At 53.1% G+C, this 20,235-nt stretch overlaps 2 protein-coding genes across 4 annotated transcripts in view; one reads left to right on the top strand and one right to left on the bottom strand.

The window, feature by feature from the left end:
* Window positions 1-8,237, top strand: part of CDHR2 (cadherin related family member 2) — a 45,849-nt gene extending 37,612 nt beyond the window's left edge. For 2 of the 3 annotated variants that reach the window (XM_042250344.1, XM_004008702.5), the window contains 6 exons: window positions 47-107; window positions 198-322; window positions 4,399-4,512; window positions 4,593-4,673; window positions 4,871-4,928; window positions 7,963-8,237. In XM_042250344.1, the coding sequence (XP_042106278.1) occupies window positions 47-107; window positions 198-322; window positions 4,399-4,512; window positions 4,593-4,673; window positions 4,871-4,928; window positions 7,963-8,097 (574 nt within the window). In that variant the 3' untranslated portion in view covers window positions 8,098-8,237. Of the gene's footprint in view, window positions 1-46; window positions 108-197; window positions 323-4,398; window positions 4,513-4,592; window positions 4,674-4,870; window positions 4,929-6,203 lie in introns of all 3 variants that reach the window. The other variant, XM_042250345.2, reaches the window with a different exon arrangement.
* A 31-nt stretch (window positions 8,238-8,268) lies between these two features.
* GPRIN1 (G protein regulated inducer of neurite outgrowth 1) lies at window positions 8,269-19,370 on the bottom strand. The gene is made up of 3 exons (XM_027970588.1): window positions 19,192-19,370; window positions 12,958-13,040; window positions 8,269-12,058 (listed from the first exon to the last, which is right to left on the bottom strand). The coding sequence occupies exons 1-3, from the start codon at window positions 19,368-19,370 to the stop codon at window positions 9,159-9,161; spliced, it is 3,162 nt and encodes a 1,053-aa protein (XP_027826389.1). The 3' UTR covers window positions 8,269-9,158.
* Between the last annotated feature and the right edge of the window lie 865 nt (window positions 19,371-20,235).

The raw sequence follows: 20,235 nt of genomic DNA on the forward strand, positions 1-20,235 counted from the left end.
TGGGGATGCCAATGTCCCTCGGGCCTGAGTGGGGCTTTGTGGCCAGGATGATCCGGAATGACCAGGACTCCCTGACGCAGCTGCTGCAGCTGGGGCTGGTGGTACTGGTGAGTGTTGGCAGGACAGAGGTAATGGGGGAGCAGGAAGGCGGGAGACTGACCCCACAGCCTCCTCCCATCACATTCCTTCTTCTCCAGGGCTCCCAGGAGAGCCAAGAGTCGGAGTCACCGGACACACTCCGCAACGTCACCATAGGACTGGGAGTGGCTTTGCTGCTGGTCATTGTGATCTTTAGCACAATCATCATGTGTACCCAGAAGAGGTGCTGCTCCCATCACCCTCTGTGTCTCCAACCTCCCCTCTCTCACCACCCAAGATATCTAGGGGTAGAGAGACCTGGGGCTTAGGTGTCAGGTACATCTGTATTCAATCCCCAGTGACTCCTTATGACCCCTTGGGTAGGTCATCTCCCCTTCCCAAGCCTCAGTTTCCTCATTTGCAGAATAGGCTTGATGCTACATTCCCCAAATCATTTCAGGGATCCATGTGCGTCTCATACCAGCAGACATCTGGCATATGTTGCTGTTGTTCAATCACTCAGTCTTGTCTGACTGTCTGCAACCCCATGAACTGCGGCACCCCAGGCTTCCTTGTCCTTCACTATCTCCCAGAGTTTGTTCAAACTCATGTCCGTTGAGTCGGTGATGCCATCCAACCATCTCATCCTCTGTTGCCTCCTCCTCCTGCCTTCAATTTTTCCCAGCATCAGGGTCTTTTCCAATGAGTCAGCTCTTTGCATCAGGTGGCCAAGGTATTGGAGCTCCAACATCAGTCCTTCCAATGAGTATTCAGGGTTGATTTTCTTTAGCATTGACTGATTTGATCTTCTTGCATTCTAAGACTCTCAAGAGTCTTCCCCAGAATCACAGTTCAAAAGCATCAATTCTTCAGTGCTCAGCCTTCTTTATGGTCCAACTCTCACATCCATACATGACTACAGGAAAAACCATAGCTTTGACTACACAGACTTTTGTCGGCAAAGTGATGTCTCTGCTTTTTAATATGCTGTCTAGATTGGTCATAGCTTTTCTTCCAAGGAGCAAGTGTCTTTTAATTTCATGGCTGCAGTCACTGTCCACAGTGATTTGGGAACCCAAGAAAATAGTCTGTCACTGTTTCCACTTTTTCCCCATCTATTTGCCATGAAGTGATGAGACTGGATGCCATGATCTTCATTCTTTGAACATTGAGTTTTAAGCCAGCTTTCTTTCACTCTCCTCTTTTTACCTTCATCAAGAGGCTCTTTAATTCCTCTTTGCTTTCTGCCATTAGAGTGGTATCATCTGCATATCTGAAGTTGTTTAAATTTCTCCCAGCAATCTTGATTCCAGCTTGTGAGTCATCCAGCCTGGCATTTCATGTGATGTACTCTGCATATAAGTTAAATAAGCAGGGTGACAATATACAGCCTTTATGTACTCCTTTCCCAATTTTGAACCAGTCCGTTGTTCTAACTGCTGTTTCTTGACCTGCATATAGGTTTCTCAGGAGGCAGGTAAGGTGATCTGGTATTCCCATCTCTTTAAGAATTTTCTACAGTTTGTTGTGATCCATAGTCAAAGGCTTTAGCCTAGTTAATGGGGCAGAAGTAGGTGTTTTTCTGGAATTTCCTTGCTTTCTCTATGATCCAGTGGATGTTGGCAATTTCATATCTGGTTCCTCTGCCTTTTCTAAAACCAGCTTGTACATTTGGAAGTTCTTGGTTTATATGCTTTTGAAGCATAGTTTGAAGGATTTTGAGCATTACCTTGCTAGCGCATGAAATGAGCACAACTGTATGGTAGTCTGAACATTCTTTGCCATTGCCTTGCTTTGGGATTGGAATGAAAACTGGCCTTTTCCAGTACTGTGGCCACTTGTGGCTGAGTTTTCCAAATTTGCTAACATATTGAGTACGGTACTTGAACAGCATCATCTTTTAGGATTTGAAGTACCTCAGCTGGAATTCCATCACCTCCACTAGCTTTGTTCATAGTAATGCTTCCTAAGGCCCACTTGGCATCACACTCCAGGATGTCTGGCTCTAGATGAGTGATCTCATCATCAAGCTTATCCAGGTCACTGAGACCATTTTGTAGAGGTCTGTGTATTCTTGCCACCTCTTCTTAAACTCTTCTGTTTCTTTTAGGCCCTTGACATTTCTGTCCTTTATTTTGCCCATCTTTGCATGAGATGTTCCCTTGGTATCTCTAATTTTCTTAAAGAGATCTCTAATCTTTCCCATACTACTGTTTTCCTCTATTTCTTTGTGTTGTTCACTTAGGAAGACTTTCTCATCTCTCCTTGCTATTCTCTGGAACTCTGCATTCAGATGGGTATATCCTTCCTTTTCTCCTTTGCCTTTAGTTTCTCTTCTTTTCTCAGCTATTTGTTAGGCCTCCTCAGTCAACAACTTTGCCTTCTTGCATTTCTTTTCCTTGGGGACGGTTTTGGTCACTGCCTCCTGTACGGTGTTACAAACCTCCATCCATAGTTCTTCAGGCACTCTGTCTACCAGATCTAATCGCTTGAATCTACTCATCACCTCCACTGTATCATCGTAAGTGATTTGGCTTAGGTCATACCTGAATGGTCTAATGGTTTTCCCTACTTTCTTCAATTTAAGTCTGAATTTTGCAATAAGGAGCCTATGGTCTGAGCCACAGCTCCAGGTCTTGTTTCTGCTGACTGTAGAGAGCGTCTCCATCTTTGGCTGCAAAGAACATAATCAGTCTGATTTTGGTGTTAACCATCTGGTGATGTCCACGTGTAGAGTCATCTCTTGGATGACTCTTGGGTTTTTGGAAAAGGGTGTTTGCTATGACCAGCATGTTCTCTTGGCAAAACTCTGTTAGCCTTTGCCCTGCTTCATTTTGTATTCCTAGGCCGAACTTGCTTGTTTCTCCAGGTATCTCTTGACTTTATACCTTTGCATTCCAGTCCCCTATGATGAAAGGGACACCCTTTTTTGTTAGTTCTAGAAGGTCTTGTAGGTCTTTATAGAACTGATCAACTTCAGCTTCTGTGGCATTAGTGGTTGTGGTATAGACTTGGATTACTGTGATGTTGAATAGTTTGCTTTGGAAGCAAACTGAGATCATTCTGTTTTTTTTTTTTTTTTTTTTGTTAGATTTCATGCAAGTACTGCATTTTGAACTCTTTTGTTGACTATGAGGGCTATTACATTTCTTCTAAGGGATTCTTACCCTTAAATATGCCAGTTCCTATCCATTTTAGTTCACTGATTCCTAAAATGTCGATGTTCACTCTTGCCATCTCCTGCTTGACCACATCCATGGTCATGGACCTAACATTCCAGGGTCCTATGCAATATTGTTCTTTACAGCATCGGAGTTTACTTTCACCACCAGACACATCCACAGCTGAGGGCCAGTTGTGCTTTGGCCCAGCCTCTTCATTCTTTCTGGAGCTATTTCTCCACTCTTCCCCAGTAGCTTTCTGGACACCTACCAATCTGGTGGGGCTCATCTTCCAGTGTTATTCACATCTTTTTGTCTTTTCATACTGTTCATGGAGTTCTCAAGGCAAGCATACTAGAGCGGTTTGCCATTCCCTTCTCCAGTGAGCCATGTTTTGTCAGAACTTTCCACCGTGACCTGTCCGTCTAGGGTGGCTCTGCACAGCATGGCTCGTAGTTTCACTGAGTTACACAGGCTGTGATCTGTGTGATCACTTTGGTTAGCTTTCTGTGATTATAGTTTTCATTCTGGAGTCTGTGGGACTGTAGTTCTTGCTTCTTCTGTCTGTACTCTGATGGAAGAAGGTAAGAGGCTTGTGCAAACTTCCTGATGGGAGGGACTGGCTGTGGGAAAATTTGGGCACCAATCATCCTCTGTTGGGCAGGGCCATGCTCAGTAAATCCTTAATCCAATTTTCTGCTGATGAGTGGGGTGCTCCCTTCCTGTCAGTTGTTTGGCCTGAGGCAGCCCAGTCCTGGAGTCTACAGGCTGTAAGGCGGGCTCTAAGGCAGCAAGCTGCAAAAGGGCTTATGCCAACATACCCCTCCTAGGATTGCTGCCGCCAGTGCCTGAGGGTGACAGTGGGCTGGCAGTGGCCTGACTCGGGGGCACATGCTATGCCTTTAATAAATGCTGCTTTTTCCCCCCTTTCTAATGCATATGGAGGCAGTAGACATACCTGGGTGTGATGCTAGGCTTTGCCACTGATCAGCTGTGTGGTCTTCAGCAATGATTTCCCTTCCGTGATTCTTACCCTCAGTAAGATGGAGCTAACACTCCACCAGCAAAGTGGTTGTGAAATCACATTCTCAGGGCCTGTACTGGGCACACAGTAGGGGAATAGGGAAAGTAGTGACCTTCCATTCTGGGTTCCTCATAGCTACCAGCGGAAGCTTCGGGCTGTGAAAGCTGCCAAGGAGGCCCGGAAGACAGCAGTGGGGGTGATGCCCCCAGGCTCTGCCATTCCTGGGACTAATGTGTACAACACTGAGAGGTAAGTGGGGATCAAAGGGTGGGTAAGAGACCCCATGGGGTGGTTAAGCCCATGGTTACTGGACTGGGCCTTCTCTCCAGGGCCAATCCCATGCTGAACCTCCCAGCCAAGGACCTGGGCTTTGAGTCCCAATCTTCCTCCAGCGACTTGGACCACATCAGGTGAGCAGTGCCCCTGGCAGCCAGGCTGGTTGGTGGTAATAGTCATGGTGTGGGGAAGGGTGATGATGATGATGGTGATGGTGGTGGTGATGGTGATGGTGGTGGTGGTGATGGTGATGGTGGTAGTGGAAGTTGTTGGCCACAGACAGGTTGGACTGGGCCTGCCAACCATCTGAGCTCCATTGTCTCCCCTACAGCATCAACTCCCTGGATGACAATTCTGTGGATCTGGAAAACCGCACGCAGGAAATCAAGGCAAGATGGGGGATGAGTTGGTACCGGGGGTTTCTGACTTAGGGTGCTTCTCTTAAGAGGTGGGGTTCAGGACAGAGCTCGAGGGACCTGCTGCTGACATGGGTGTCTCTGCACTCAGCCCTGGGAAATCCCACAGCTTTGGAATGGGACCCAATCCTTATTCCTCTACTCATTCACTGTGACCCTGGGTGGGTGACTTCTTCCCTCTGGTTCTCAGTTTTCTAATCTATAAATGGGGATCAGAACACCAACTATTCAAAACTGTTCTGAGGATGAAATAAGAGTGGGTATAAAAACCATCTGGCACAAAGCAAGTGCTCAGAAATCTGGTTCCTTCCCTTTATATCCTTTATATAAAAGCTGGTGGGGTGGGAAGAGGCGATCCAGAGATGAACATAATCCAACTGAAGAGCAAAGGTAGGCTCGAGTGAACAACAGCGCCATTGTTTGTTCAGTATGCTAGTTGGTTCAGTTAGATCAAGCATTTGCATAGCCTGGGCTGCTGACATGGGGAGCTCTTTAGATGTGAGTGTATCAGGTCACAGCCCAGAGATTCTGATCAGCTGGGGTGGGCCTGGGAAGGAAGGTGCTGCTAAAGCTCCTAGGATTCTAATGTGCAGGTGAGTGAGAACCTCGCAACTGGGAAAGTAGATCAGAGGGCTGGGTGGGGGATGGGGTGCCAGAACCAGGAGCAACTATCCTCTTCTTCCCACTTTGAAAGCCACCACTGGAGTAGAAGCTCTAAGGCCCACTGACCTTTGGTAGTCTCTGGTTTTGTGTGTGTGTGTGTGTGTGTGTGTGTGTGTGCGTGTGTGTGTGTGTGTAGGGATGGGTATCCTCCCGCCATTCACCTTATCCACTCTACTTTGGGTCCTACCCTCAGCCTAGCCCTGCCCTCTTGGGGATCCACAGCCACCCTTCATGCTTCAAGACTTTTACTTTAAAAAAAAAATTTATTTATTTGTTATTGGCTGTGCTGCGGCTTCCCTGATAGCTCAGTTGGTAAGGAATCTGGGCTGTGCTGGGTCTTTATTGCTGTGTGAGGGCTTTCTCTAGTTGTGGTGCATGGGCATCTCATCGTTGTAGTTTCTCTTGTTGCACAGCACAGGCTCTAGGGCAAGCGGCCTTCAGTAGTTGCAGCACACAGACGCCATAGTTGAAGTTTGCAGGTTCCAGAGCGCCAGCTCAGTAGTTGTGGCACAGGGCCTTAGTTGCCTCGAGACATATGGGATTTTCCTGGAGCAGAGATCAAACCTAATTTCCCTGCATTGGCAGGCGGATTCTTAATCACTGGACCATCAGGGGAGCCTCATGCTTCACAACTTATTTTCCCTTGAGGATCCCTTACTTGAAAGGACTTGGTGAGCCAAAGCCTCTCACAGGTGTTAAAATACCAGAATGCTGCCAAGGACCTGGCTGTCACCTGAAGGCCTCCAAACGGGCCCCCAAGGATGAAGGTGATGGATGGGGGTTCAGGCCGCCAGGCAGTGCTGGAGGCCTCTGGTTGGATGGCTCATCTCTGGGTTCAAGATGGTTTGGAGCAAAAGCTCCCGCTTAGGTGGAGGGAAACAGTCTTGCGGGCTGGAGTCGGTGACTGGGTAGGTGGCCCCTAATGGAGGCTAAGGTTGACCCTAGTGGAGGAGAGTGGAGTGGGGAGGGGAGTGGAGTCAGAGACCCTAGCAGTGGAGCTGGACCTGGGGGTTGGGGAGGGCCAGGGAACCCCCCAGGGAGTCTGGAGAGGGAGGAGGATCAGAGGACTGAGCGTCTTCAGTCTTCAGGCCGGGAAAAAGCCAATCCTGCGAAGGCAGGGAGCGGGGTTCAGTCTCCGAGAATCCTGCGGCAGAAAGCGGGCCTTGAGGTCTCCAAGTGTGGAAAGCAGGTGGGGCCTTTTTCCACAGACCCCTTGGTGCCGACTCACCTAAGCCTTCCATAAATGTTTGTGTGGAAGGTCTGAAAGACCTGAGGGCTCATCCAGTCTGAGTTTTTCAAGCAACCGAGGCCAGGGAGGGGTGTTGAACTGCCCAAGATCAGAAAGTTCGCAAGGTCAGGGCAGCCCGGAACCCAGGTCTCCTATCTCCCAGGCCAGGCCATGTTTCCTGGGCTGCAATGTGCCAACTGTTCCCAATGGGGGTCTGTGTGGAGGGCTCTGGGGAGCATGGCAGACTGTTTAGCTCCTCCTGGGACCCCCTCAGATGTTCCACTGTTTACCAGGGACCAGAACAACCCCAGTCTGGAAAAAGCCCTTAGTGAGCCCTAGGGAGGGTGGAGGTGGTGGTGGTGGTTGGGGCTTTGCTCCCATGGGTGTTCTCATGGTGGAGTAACTGAGCCTGGGGGCCTGGCTGGTCCACAGGAGGGAGTCTTGTGAAGGTGTGAGTGTGACATGTCACATGGTGAGAGGGAAGAGGGAGGGCAGGAGACAAGTTAGTGTATGCCGTGATGGCCAGCAGGCAGGACCTGGGTGTGATGTATCCCTCTGGGATGGCAGAAGGACCTGCCAAATTCAACCAGGGGCAGCGTGAAGTTGTGGACAGGCTTTAGAGTCAGCAGGACAAGCGGTCCAAACCTTGCTGTGCCCCTTCTGGGCCAGAGAGCCTTCCAAGCCTCGGTTTCCTCATCTGTAAACTGGGGGACATTATCCCTCCCTCAGGGGGTCCTATGAGTACCTCAGGTCATGGATGGCTGTGCCCAGCACCCACCGTGCGTGCCATGAGGTACAGGTGGCAAGGACTGTGGCTTGACTGGCTCTGGCACAGGACACAGGGCCTGACTTATTCAGGACCTGGCAGAAGACCAAAATGCCGCCATGTTCGTGGGCAAGACAAAGGCTAGAGTAGACCCCTGAGGCCCACCCCATCACCTGAACCCATCTGCACCACCAGTAGTCATGGCCGCCTCTGGGACAGAGTCAGGAAACTGAGACCCCAGCCAAGGAGCCATCTGGTCGTGAGTTTGAAGGCCCATTCATTCTCCTAAGGACTGGAGAGATCACTCCATCTTTGCCCTGGTCTGACCCCTCCCCTCCCTCTTTCCACAGAAGGAGCCCCTGAATGGTCCCATGGGGCCAGATCCAGAGCCCTGGAACAGTGAGCTGTCCGGGAGGAAGGCGGGCTCAGGGCAGAAGGAGGAGCTGGCCTTCACCAACCTTGGCCTGGACACCACAGATCTGTGATGGAGGCACAGCTACCAGACCCTGGCCACAGAGCTCCACATGGGCCCCCACTCTGCTGATCCACCTCCAAAGAGGCCTTATTACCCCCAAATTATACCTACCCTTCCCTGATCATAATAAGATAAGCTGCTCCATCCCCATCTGCTTGTAGCCAATCACAACTGACAAGGGTTGGGGGAGTATTTTATTACCAATGTATTGTGACAGTTTGTAGCCAAAAACCGTGGCTGGAGGGTTGGGGGACAGGGGTACTGAGTGGTCACAAGGGACTTGTGGGGCTCACGGCACTGGGGGATGAGGGACCAGAGAGGGTGGTCTTTTAGGGACTACGGTGGTTGTAGAGTGAGCTTTCTGTCGTGTCCCCAGCACCCAAGGCCAGCTGTCACCAGGCTGTGGGCCTCTGACCGTGACCCTCCGGCGTTTCTGTGACTTGCAGCTGCGCCCACAGGGCACTCCTGCAGCTGCCTTTGGCCTGTCTGGGAATTGTGGAGTGGTGTCCAGTGAGGGTGGGGATAGGGCCAGGTGAGGGGGAGACAGGAACAGGGGACAACTACCAGCATGCAAGAGATGCCCAGGCCATGGGGCCAGCCCGCCGCGTGGACACGCACTCGCATACACCCCGGGCTTGCACATCGGGGGTCTCACATGCCAATCCTCACATACTTGGGGCTTTTGTACACAGTTTCTCCCGTTCTGGGGACCTGGCTGCCTCTGGAGACCACAGCGCACCTGTCTGGACATCTCAGGAGCCTGCCCTAGCTCTCAAGGCTAGGTTCCCAGAGGTCGCCTAGTGTGGCAGGGAGGGGGTGGCGCTGAGGGCTATGAGGGGACGGGGGGTGTCGGGGCTGGGTTCGTGGGCTCCTGACCACGAGGGAGCTGGGTAGAGGGCATTCATTGGTGTGTTTAGGAAGGGAAAGGGGGGCTTGAAAGGATGAGAAGGCCCTAGATGCTGCCCGCCCCTTGGAGGCCTGTCGCTAGTTGAGGGGATCCCTTCTAGGGGCCTGGGATCGAGAAGGGAGCCTGAGAAGGTTGGAAACCCGGGCGTACAAAAGCGGAGCCGATCACTCGGCCGTGGGCCCGGCCCGCGAGCAGCATCGCGGGCGCCGCACACTCTGCAGCAGCGCGCGGAAGAGGCCCGGCGGGCGCTTGGCGGCTCCCTCAGTGGGCGCGGTGCGGACAGAGCCGGAGCGGCCGGGGCCCGGGCGCGCCGCGGGAGGTGGCGGCGCGGGCGCCCCCTGGCGACCGTGCTCCTCGATCTGTCGCTCCAGATGCTTCTGGATGGCCATGCCCAGCACCTCCACCTCCATGGCGGCGCCGTACACCTCCCACGTCATGCCCTTTTCGTCCCAGCTTACGTCGCGCACCGGCTCGACCGCCTCGGGGGGCGCCGTGGCGGCCGCCAGCGCGGAGCCCGGCCGCACCCGCACTTCGGGGAAGGCGGGCGGCGCGGCGGCCTGCGGCGTCATGGGCCCAGTGGCCACGGAGCGCGTCTCGGCGGCGCCCAGGGACACTTGCAGGCCCGCGTCCCGGCGAGAGGGCGGCCCGGGCGCGGGGCTGGGTGCGCGCGGCGCCCCCTGGAAGCTGAAGGCCGGGCCGCCCGCGCCGTCCTGCGGAGACATGGGGCTCACGGCCACCGATACGCAGGCCTGCGAGCCCGCCTGCGTGCCCGCGTCCTCGCGTGGCGGCGGGGCGCTCGCCTCCCACGACGGCACCTTGGTGAAGTTGTCGCGAGTCCGCGGCCCGGGCGGCGGCGGCGCGACCGCCTCCAGGCCGGGGCTTCTCTCGGCCCTGGCAGCCGCCGGGTCCTTCCGGACGAGGCTGGAGGCCTCGGAGCTGGGCAGTGACGCTGGCTCCACGCGGCCCCCGCCGTCTGCGGGAGAAGGAGCGGAGTCACAGGGTTTGTCATCTACCTGCCTGGAGGAGGCCTTCTCCAGAGTCAGGCTGTCCCCCTTCCCCGAGGATGGGGGCTCCCCCTTTCTTGGAGGCACAGAGTCAGTCTTGTCCAGGGCTACAGGCGCCACCTTTCCAGAGGCAATAGAGCCTGCTGATTCTGAGGATCCAGGGTCCGGCTTCTCTGGGGCCAGTGGCTTCTCGTTCGGCGAAGACGTAGCCTCTACTTTCCCGGCTGAGACGGTGCCCTCCTGCCCAGAGGGTGTGGTTTCCGCTTTGCCCTCGGACTTGGATTCTGCTTTCCCGGAGGCCCTGGGATCCACCTTCGTGGAGTTCATAGGATTGCCCTTCTCGAGGGGCAGAGCATCCACCTTTCCCTCTGGGACAGCTTCTGCCTTTCCCGAGGATGCCGGGACTGTTTTCCCTAGGCTCGCGGGGGTCACCTTTCCTGCGGACTCGGAGTCTATGTCTCCGGGGAGAACAGCTTCTGGCTTTCCCTTGATCACAGGGTCCACTTTCCCTGAGGTGGGGGGTTCAGCCTTCCCCAAGGCTGGGGGACCCACCTTTCCAGGGCCCAGGGGACCTGTCTTTTCCGAGGACAATGTGTCTGCTTTCCCCCTAGTCACTGCCTCAGCTCTTTCAGAGGAAGGAGGACCCATGGGACCAGAGGATGCAGAGTCTATCTTTCCTGATGATTCAGGATTTACTTTTCCAGGAGGTGATGTTTTTGTGTTTCCCACAGAAATGGGATCCCCCTTTCTGGAGGACACTAGGTCCTCCTTTCTTGAGGATGCGGTTTCTGTCTTTCCCACTGACATCAGTTCTGCCTGCACGGGAGACAAGGGCTCTGGCTTTCCTGAGGACACAGGATCCACTTTTGCCAAAGAAATCGAACCCACTTTGCCTGAAGACACGGGGTCCATATTTTTCAAAGACATGGGCTCCACCTGTCCAGTAGACATGGTTTTTGTCATTCCCACAGACGTGGAGCCTTGCTTTCCTGAAGAGGCAGGGTCCATCTTTCCTAGGAACTGAGGGTCCTCTTTTGTGGAGGACATAATTTCTGCATTTACCATAGATGCAGGATCTGTCATCCCCAAGTGAGTAGGATCTACCCTTCCTGATGGCCCCAGAGCCACTGTTCCAGGCATGATTTTGCCTGGTGACCCTGGAATTAGCATTTCCAAGGACACAGGATCCGCGTTTGCTGAGAGCTCAGGATCTCTCTTTCCCAAAGCTACAAGATCTGTCTTTTCTGCAAATGCAGGCCCCACCTCTTCTGAGGATACTCGAAGTTCTTTTCCTGAATACCTGGGCTCCTCCTTTCTTGGGAATACAGGATCCACTTTGCCCAAGGATCCAGGCTCCTCCTTCCTTAGGGACACTGTATCCATCTTTCTGGAGCACTGAGGATCCACCTTTCCCAAGGATCCAGGCTCCTCTTTTCCTGGGGTCACAGGATCCTTCCTTTCAGAAGCCACAGAATCCCCTTTCCCTACGATTGCAGGCTCTGTTTTTCCTGTCAACATAGGATCTGTCTTCCTCAAGGACTCAGCATCTTCCTTTCCTATGGAAATGGAATCTACCTGTTTTGAAGACTTGGAATCCATATTCTCTAAGAACATCAGATTTCTGTTCTCTGAGGGTGAAGGATCAGTTTTCTCTGAGGACACAGGCTCTAGCCTCCCAGAGAAGGTGGTTTCTGGTGTTCCTGAGATCAAGGCTCCTTGTGTCCCTAATGTCTCCTTGGTGGCTGCCTCTTGGGAAGGGATGTGGGTCATGGAGGGGTAGGCCACACTCCTGCCAAGGTCCTCAGAGCAGGACGCCCCTTCCCCAGCCCCACTGGGGCTGCTGTGTCTAGAGTCCATGCTTGGGCTTTGGGCGGGGGTGTGCCTTGGGTGTGTAGGGATGGCCTTTTGCTGGGAGGGGCAGCAGTCCCTCATGGCCTGGCTCCCAGCCCCCAGGCTCCCATCCTGTGGGCAGCAGAAGGCTGTGGGCTGGGGTCCTGGGGGGCTGGAGTCCTTGCGAAGCAGCTGGAGCCAGGCTGGGTCTTCAGCACTGCCCAGTTGCCCTCATGACCATGCTTGTGCCCCAGGCTTCTGTCTGGTTCTGAAACATAGAAAGAGCAGACTCAGACTCAGAGGAGACCCAGTGGGAGGAGCCTCTATCCAGGCCTCTTCCTTCTCACTGTTTCTAACAGTCAGGCCTTCTTACCACATTCTCTACCTTTGTCTGATCCCCTCCTGTCCATAGGGTCTGGGCTAATAAATGAACCCAACCATACCATTTCTCTGCTTCACTGCTCCCATTGGCCCTCTGGATAAAGGCCAGGCTTCCTAAAAGGGCAATCAAGGCCCTTCACAACTTGGCCACAATCTAACTTTTCACCCTCCCTTTTTAGCCCACCCCATGCAACATGCTACCTAGAAGTTATGCTGTTCTCCTTTAGGCCATGGGTCACAAATTCTGATGCTATAGGGGCCAGGTAGGTAATCTAATTGAGGGAAGCAGACTGGGTCCTCAAACTAGAGAGCACGTGCCTTGTCTAAAGGGGGGGACCATATTCCATTAGCCAAGTACTGTCCTGGAGAAATGCATCCTGGTAGTATCAGTCAGAAGTGGGAAATACAGAAGTTTAATGTAAAATATCCCAATTAATTAAAGATTTAAAAACTCTGGTATGTGGGCCAAAGTATGTCTGTGGATCACCAGTTTATGTCTGTGTAGGCCCTGGGGAGATGGGAATGGTTTACGATTGAGGAAAGGGCACAGTCTGAAATGTGTGTTTTCAAAGGTTGCTTAGGAGGCTGGAGAGGAGGGGTTGGCCAATCATTTATTCAACCTCTCATGCATCCTGCTCTTCATTCATTTACCCAGCCCTTTCCCTGTGATGGTCTAGATGAGAGACGGTACGGCAAAGGTGGTGGGGATGAAGAGTTGGCAGTTTTGAGAGGTCCGAGGGAAACTGACAGGAACCAAACTGGATGTAAGAGGTGATCGTGGGGGTGGTCTGCAGGATTCTGGCTAGGTTGGGGGGCTGCTGGGCAAGACATCTGGGGAAAGGGAGAGTTGCATTTTGGACAAACTGAGTGTGTGGTACCTGGGATACACCCAGGGAGAGGATCTCGCAGGCCACTGGATCAGCATGCAATTCAGTTTTTTCATACACTCAGCAGCCAATGCACGCAGAGCTCTGACTCCCCCAGATCTCTTCCTCCAGACATCTCCAAAGCCACATTGTAGTGCTCAGGCCAAGATCCCTTGACTTCTCAAACCCTCCAGCCCAACATTCGAGCAAAACATAATGGATCTACCTTCAAAAAAATCCAGAATTTGGCAACTATCCTGAGCCAAACCCACACCATCTCTGCCCGGAATTATTCCTGCTTTACTCTTCACTCTATTTGTTTATTCTCAACACAGCAGCCAGAGGGATCTTAGTGAAATTCAAGGCAGACCTCCTTTGCCCGGAACCACGTAATGTCCCCATTTCATGCAATGTAAAAATGTTAGTCACTCAGCTGCGTCCAGCTCTTTGCAACCCCACGGACTGTAGCCTGCCAGGCTCTTCTGTCCATGGAATTCTCCATGCAAGAATACTGGAGTGGGTAGCCATTCCCTTCTCCAGGGGATCTTCCCAACCCAGGGATTGAATGTGGATCTCCCGAATTACAGGCAGATTCTTTACCATCTGTGCCACCAGGGAAACTCCTCACCATAGCCCACAAGTTCCTGCATTTTCTGGCCCTGTCACAGCTCTTGGTCTTGTCTCCTACTGCTCTCCCCTGATTACCCTGCTTCAGCGACCCGTCTGCCCTGTTGGCCCCTGAACCCAATACCTTGGGGCCTTTGCACTGGCTGTCTCCTCTCTGCCTGAAATGCTTTCGCTCCCAACATCTGCATCTCCCTGAAGCTTTCCCTGACATATCCAGTATAAAGTAGCCTCCTTCCCAACATGGGCTGGTGCTCTCCTCCCCCCTTGCCTTGCTCCATTTTTCTTTCTGGTACCTGTCTTCATCCTCAAATTGCATATGCTTGTTTATTGCTCATGATGTGTCTCTACCATGAGAATGTCTGCTCCAGGAGTGTGGGGACTTTGCCATGTTAACTGAGGTAGTCTCAGGGTTAAGAACAATGACTGGCACATAGTAAGCAAGTGGTTTCCAATACATGTTTGTTAAATAAATGACTGAATGCCCTTTCTGTGACGTTGGTCCCAACATGCCACTCTTGGCTCAAAGCCCTCCTTGCTCTTTTAGGGGAAATAAATTGGTTGCAATCTTTTTGGAAGGACATTTATCAATATCAGACTAATGGTGCATGAGAACATGGCTGGTAATGAGAAGAAAACCAGGAAGTGTGTTTGTAAAATGTGGGACAAACATATGGGAAACCCTCCACCCCCCACAGCTGTTAGAATGGGTGGAGTGATGAGGAAAGATGCTCAAGGTAAGTTAAGGAAAAAAACCAGGGGACAGCATGGCTAGTGGGTTTCTGTGAGTGTAGGCAAGGAAAAGGATAGATACACATCTGTAGGTTTATTTATAAAGAGAAAATTTCTGGAAGGAAACCCATGAAACTTTTAGCAGTGATTGCCTTTGGGAAGTGAGACCAGAGAATCTGCAGGTAGAAGAAACCGTTTTATTAATGCTGCTTTGCAATGCTTGAATTTTGATTATGTGTGCACGTATTATTTTTTAAAGAAAACAGGGAAAAAGAAACTTTTAATGACTTCTTGTTATCTTTAGGGTCAAGTCCAACTCTTTAATGTGCTTCTAAGCCCCTGTGTATTGACTCACTTGGTGGGCTTTATCTTTCATTATGCACTCCATCCCCCACAGCATGTGTACACACACACACACTCAAAAATGCTTTGGGTTCAACCAGGGGTTCACATTCTCTCCCATCTTGGCCCTACAACTTTCCTGCTTGGGTTTTATTAAACCTTCAGTTCTCAGTTTAAATGCCGCCTCCTCCAATGACCTTCTTTGCCTACCACCTTCCTTGAGGTTCCTGTGGCCTCTTGTTCTACTCCTAACCAGACTCTTGTCATTCTGCCTATAGCCCTTTACACCTCTGGATCCCCACCTGGCCCTCAGGTGCCTGGATGGGGATTCAGCTGCTATTTTTCACCACTGGGTCCCCCAAGCTTTGGGCTTATGGGACTTGGGGGGTGAGGATTTCACCAAAATAGGGGGATGGGAGGAGAAGCAGTCTTGCAGAGGATGGTGGGGGACTGGGTTTTGGGAAGTTTAAGTGGGGTGTCTGCGGGTCTTATAGGGGAGATATCCAGGAGGCTTCTGGGATATAGTTTTGAAACACAGGAGAGGTCTGCTGGAATTCTTTGGATCTGGTTTTCATCAGCATAAAAACAGCAGGTGTATGGGGAGCTTGGGGCTTCCCAGGTGGCTCAGTGGTAAAGAATCCGCCTGCCAATGCAGGAGAAGTGGTTCGATCCCTGGGTTGGATCCCAGGGAAGATCCCCTGGAGAAGGAAATGGCAAGCCACTCCAGAATTCTTACCTGGGAAATCCCATTGTCAGAGGAGCCTGTGGGCTATAGTCTATGGGGTTCCAAAAGAGTCGAAAATGACTTAGCGACTAAACAACAACAACAAAATAGGGAGCTTGGGCTGGAACTGGAAGGAGTTGCCAAGGGCTATAGGAGGTATGCTCTGAGTCCTCATCAACCTTCTTTTCACCCCTGGTAACCCAGCCCCGGGGTCCTCTCACACCGGCCCCTCTAACAGGCTCCCTCCCCCAGGTGAGGCATGGGCCAGAAGTCAGGACAGCTCCCCAACTTACCAGCTTCCTGATTTTATACCAGCTCTGTGACCTTAGGCAAGTGCCTTCTCCCCGCTGGGGACCCTGACAAACCTACCCCCTGCTCCCCCAGGGCTGCAGGGAGAATTAAAGAAGATGAAGGGTGTGCACGCTCCTGCTACTTCAGGGCTGGCTGTGTACATGCAAGGCCTGTTTTTATCTACTCAGTCTGTCAGAGCCCAGCTGTGCTCCCAGGAGGGGGCAGGGGAGGGAGGGCCAGCAACACAGGTACAAACTGGCAAAACCTCGCCCTTGGACATGCCTGATCAACTTGGAGTGCTGAAAAAAAAATTTTTTTAAGTTATTGATCAACATCTAAAAATTAGAAGAGTTCATGTGAAAATCAGATTTCTAGCTCCTCTTGGAAAACTAAGATTTGGCAGTCTGCGTGTGCTTCCTTCATAGCAGCAGTGAGCAGTGGCTGCCTCCTTAGATGGATCCAATCAGCCACCATCTCTACCCCTCCCAGTGGTGTCCTGGGCACTGAGGTTGACTGCCTGCTGCCATTGATCACTGATTTGCACCATCATTTTTCTTATAGCAGCCCCTCATGGGTGTTATTCACCTGGTCTGTAGCCACCTGAGTTCTGGCTCTTGACCTAGATGCCAAGAAGGCGGGAGGTGGCCCTGCACACATGAAGTTCTTACAAGGCTTATTATGTGCAAATCCTGTACACTTTCTGGGCAGATGCTCTGGTCTTATTTTCCAGAGAAGGACACTGAGGTTCGAAGAGGCAGGCATGGCCAAGCTGGCAACATGCCCCTTCTGAAAGTTCCACAAGAGGCTACCTTCTTAGTTGTCAGTCCACAATTCTCTGATGTGGAATAAGGTCCAAGTTGGGACAAAGAGCCTGGCCACATAGTTAGAAAGATGTGGGGGTCAAGTCCCAGCCTAGTCGTTGACTTGTTACATGACTTTGGGTGAGTTTTTCCACACTGAACCTCAGTTTCCCAATCTTTCAAATGGGAGAGATGCATGCATGCTAAGTCGCTTCAGTCGTGTTTGACTCTTTGCAATCCTATGGACTGTAGACTGCCAGGCTCCTCTATCAGAGGAATTCTCCAGGCAAGAATGCTGGAGTGGGTTGCCATGCCCTTTTCCAGAGGATCTTCCTGACCCAGTAATTGAATCCATGTCTCTTACATCTCCTGCATTAGCAAGTGGGTTCTTTACCACTAGCATCACCTGGGAAGCCACAAAGGGGAGAGGATGTAGTTATACTAGTAGAACTGGCTGAGGCCTGGGTTTACGATCTGCCAGGATACTATTCCTAGAGGCTCTACCGCTTGCAGTTCTGCTAGGCTTTACCCAGCTCTCAAGAAAGCCTTGGTATTCTCAAGTCATTTCTCCAAAAGGCAACCCACGCCTGGGGTCTCATATTCTCGCCTCCCATCTCCCACTGGACTCAGCTCCATCACTCTCCCACTGTGTGCTCAGCCCTGGGCCCAGCATTCTCAGGCTTGTTTTTGCATCTGGACTCCACAACAGTCTCAGGAGGGGGGCATTATCATCCCATTTCACAGATGAGGATGCTGAAGTTAGAGGCAGAAAAGACTTGACCAAGGGCACACAGCTGGGAGAGGATGGGGCTGTGATTCAAAGCCTGTTTTGTCTGAATCCAAACCCTGGTTCTTCCTACTCACATCAGCCAAGATCTTGGACATTGATGCGTGGCTCTTAAAACCCCTTTATGCTCTTCAGGGTCATGCCAAGGGTCCTCCCAGTCCCCTGGATCTAACAGGCAACAGCACAAGGAGGTGTCTAGGAGAGGAAGCAAGAGTGTCTTCTGTGTGAGAACCCACTTGTGGGCACACCCTTTGGGCAGATGATCCTGCACACTTCTGCCTCCTGATGGAGGTAAAAGGTTGAAATGACCCCCAGTTGTGTGGGCTGGCTCACCCAGCGTGCAGCGGAGCACGTAGATGGCTTGTCGACATCTGCGCCAGCTTAGGCCAGTCTGGGGAGCCAGAGTCTGGCTCCTGCGTTTTGCTCAAGAACTTGGTGTGCACATGTGCAGTCTGTATGTGCAGAATGCCCTACGTGTCTGTGTCTCCTGGTGGCCATTTGGACCCTGTGGGTATGCACATTCATGGCCACCTGGCCTCAGAGCCTCATTCATGGGAGAGCTGGCCAGTATGTGCACAAGCGTTGTTGTGCCCTGCTCCCAGGCAGAGAAGTCCCTGTGAATGCTCACTCAAGCCCAGAGACCTGGCCAGCCTGTTACTTCCCCTTTAGGATTTCTTCCCGAATTGGAGCCAGGACTGCCAGGCACCTGCAATCACCTCTCCCCATGGTGATAAGATTGACAAAGGCTTGTGGTACTTCAGCAGGTGTGTGTGTGTGACAGTCTAGGTGTGCTGTACCTCACCCTCTCATCCCCTTGTCCTCTACAACCGTCAGAGCAGTAGAGCATCCTGTCTGGGGCTGGATGGGAGAAGGAGTCTAGCAAAGGGTGATATCCAGTCTTCCTTCCAGAAATAGCCTTCAGGGCAGCTGTCCATACACTCACAGGAGGGCAAGAGTGGACATGCAGGAGTTGAGGGGTGGAGAGCAAGCTGAAAGTGTGTGATGGAGTGCATGACACACCTACTCCAGGGTCTGGGGGTACATGAGGGACACCATGATGTGCAGGTGTGAACAGGCGCAAGCAGGCCAGAGCAGGGTGGCTGCGAGTGCGTTGTGATGGGGACTATTGCTGAGTTGAGTGTGTGCTATGATAGGCGATGGCTGATGTGAGTGCGTAGCAATGCCTGGGTGTGTACGCAAAGATGTACTGGGTGGGTGCACAGGTGGCCATGTGTATGAGTCTGATGGAATGATCAAGGACCATAGTGTGTGTAAACCTGTGGCCTCGAGTGGTGAGCGTGTGACAGTATGTGTGGTGGACCCCCAGAGTGTGTGCCACACCGAGCGTGCGACAGCGAGTGTGCTTGATGGTGCCAATAGAGCTACTCGATCGCCGAGCTCGCTCCATGGGGAAAATGAATCAACGCGGGCGGACCCTTTCCCCGCGGTGGCGGGAAGCGCCCCCTCCCGCACCACGGTGCCAAACAAAGCGGCAGCAGAGGCGAGGCCAGGCTCGGGGCTGGGGTCTTACACACAGGGCGGGATGGCCCGCAGGGCCCCTCGGGTGCTCGGCCAGGACTGCGGACCCGCCCCCGCCCCGCCCCAGAGAGGAACCTGGAAATGGACACCCGCCGCCCCAGTAGCGCGCGTACCTTCACCCAGGCGCACGCCAGACACAAGCCGCGCGCTGTGCCCAAACCCCGCCACCCAGGCGGTTCGAGGACCCTGGACAGCGGCTCTGGGGCTGCTGCGAGCGGCAGAAGGGGGTCGACACCGCCCGTTTGTAGCGAGCAGCAGATGCAGGAGCAGCGCTTACCGGGCTCTGTCGCCGTTCCGTCTCCTCGGCGCGCTGCGCTCTGGCTCCCGCCACCGCCACCGCCGCTGCCCGAGCTGCCTCGGCTGCCTCCGGCCGGGCTGGCGGGCGGACCCGCGGACTCGGCGCAGCCGTCCCCCGCGCCAGCTCCGCGCTCCCACCCCGCGCCCCGCCCCGGGCATGCGCGCTAGCTGACTGGCGGCCTCAGAACCCGGGAGGGGGCGGTGCCGCCAGGGAAGAGGGGCCCAAAGGGGGGAGAGGCGCCCCTCGCCCGCAGCCCCTCACTGCGACCGCTAGGCTCCTGGGTTCCCCGCCCTCCTCGACCCGGTTAGCGTTTCACAGACTGGATACCGAGGGGCGGAGAGGCTGCCTATTTGCTGCGCGCCTGTTGAGGGCGGGGCACGCTGTCACTCAGATCTCACTCAATCCAGCCCCGCGAACGCCCTCTGCTTGTTTCACCGAGGAGAAACCTGGGGCCCAGAGAGGGGAGGCCACTTGTCCAAGGATACTCGGCCTCTGAATAGAGACCCAGGTCTGCGCCATGTCCGAGCTCCCCCTGCACGGAATTTCCCGCCTCCTCCTTGGCCGCACTTCCGGCCTTCTCCCACACCCCCACTTCGCCCCGCCCCCGTCCCCTTTGTCTCGCCGCCACCCACGCTCTCGGGAGTGGAGGGACCTGCGTGGTTGTGGGAGGAGGGAGAGAGCCTTTGATTTCCCCGCTATCGTCCTCCCTAGCCAGGGTGCCCGCTCACCTAGTCTGTGCAAGCCGGGTTCTCCTCCACCCTCCAGCAAATCATTTCACCTTTCAGAGTCTCAATTTCTCCATCTGTAAGATGGGACTAACATGAATCACCTTACAGTGAGTAGTCTTGGAAGGATGAAGGAGCCTGAAGTAGGTGTTCAGAGGCTTTTAGCTGAATTTGAATTGCCAAGTACAGGAGGACTTGTTGCCCACCCCACCTTGACGTTTCTCAGCCGAGAAATAGCCCCCTCCCCTTTGATTTCCCAGAAGGGGAAAAATAAGTCTGTAATTGCCAAAAGGTGATA

The sequence above is a fragment of the Ovis aries genome, chromosome 5 (assembly GCF_016772045.2).
Source record: "Ovis aries strain OAR_USU_Benz2616 breed Rambouillet chromosome 5, ARS-UI_Ramb_v3.0, whole genome shotgun sequence".
Taxonomy (NCBI): domain Eukaryota; kingdom Metazoa; phylum Chordata; class Mammalia; order Artiodactyla; family Bovidae; genus Ovis; species Ovis aries.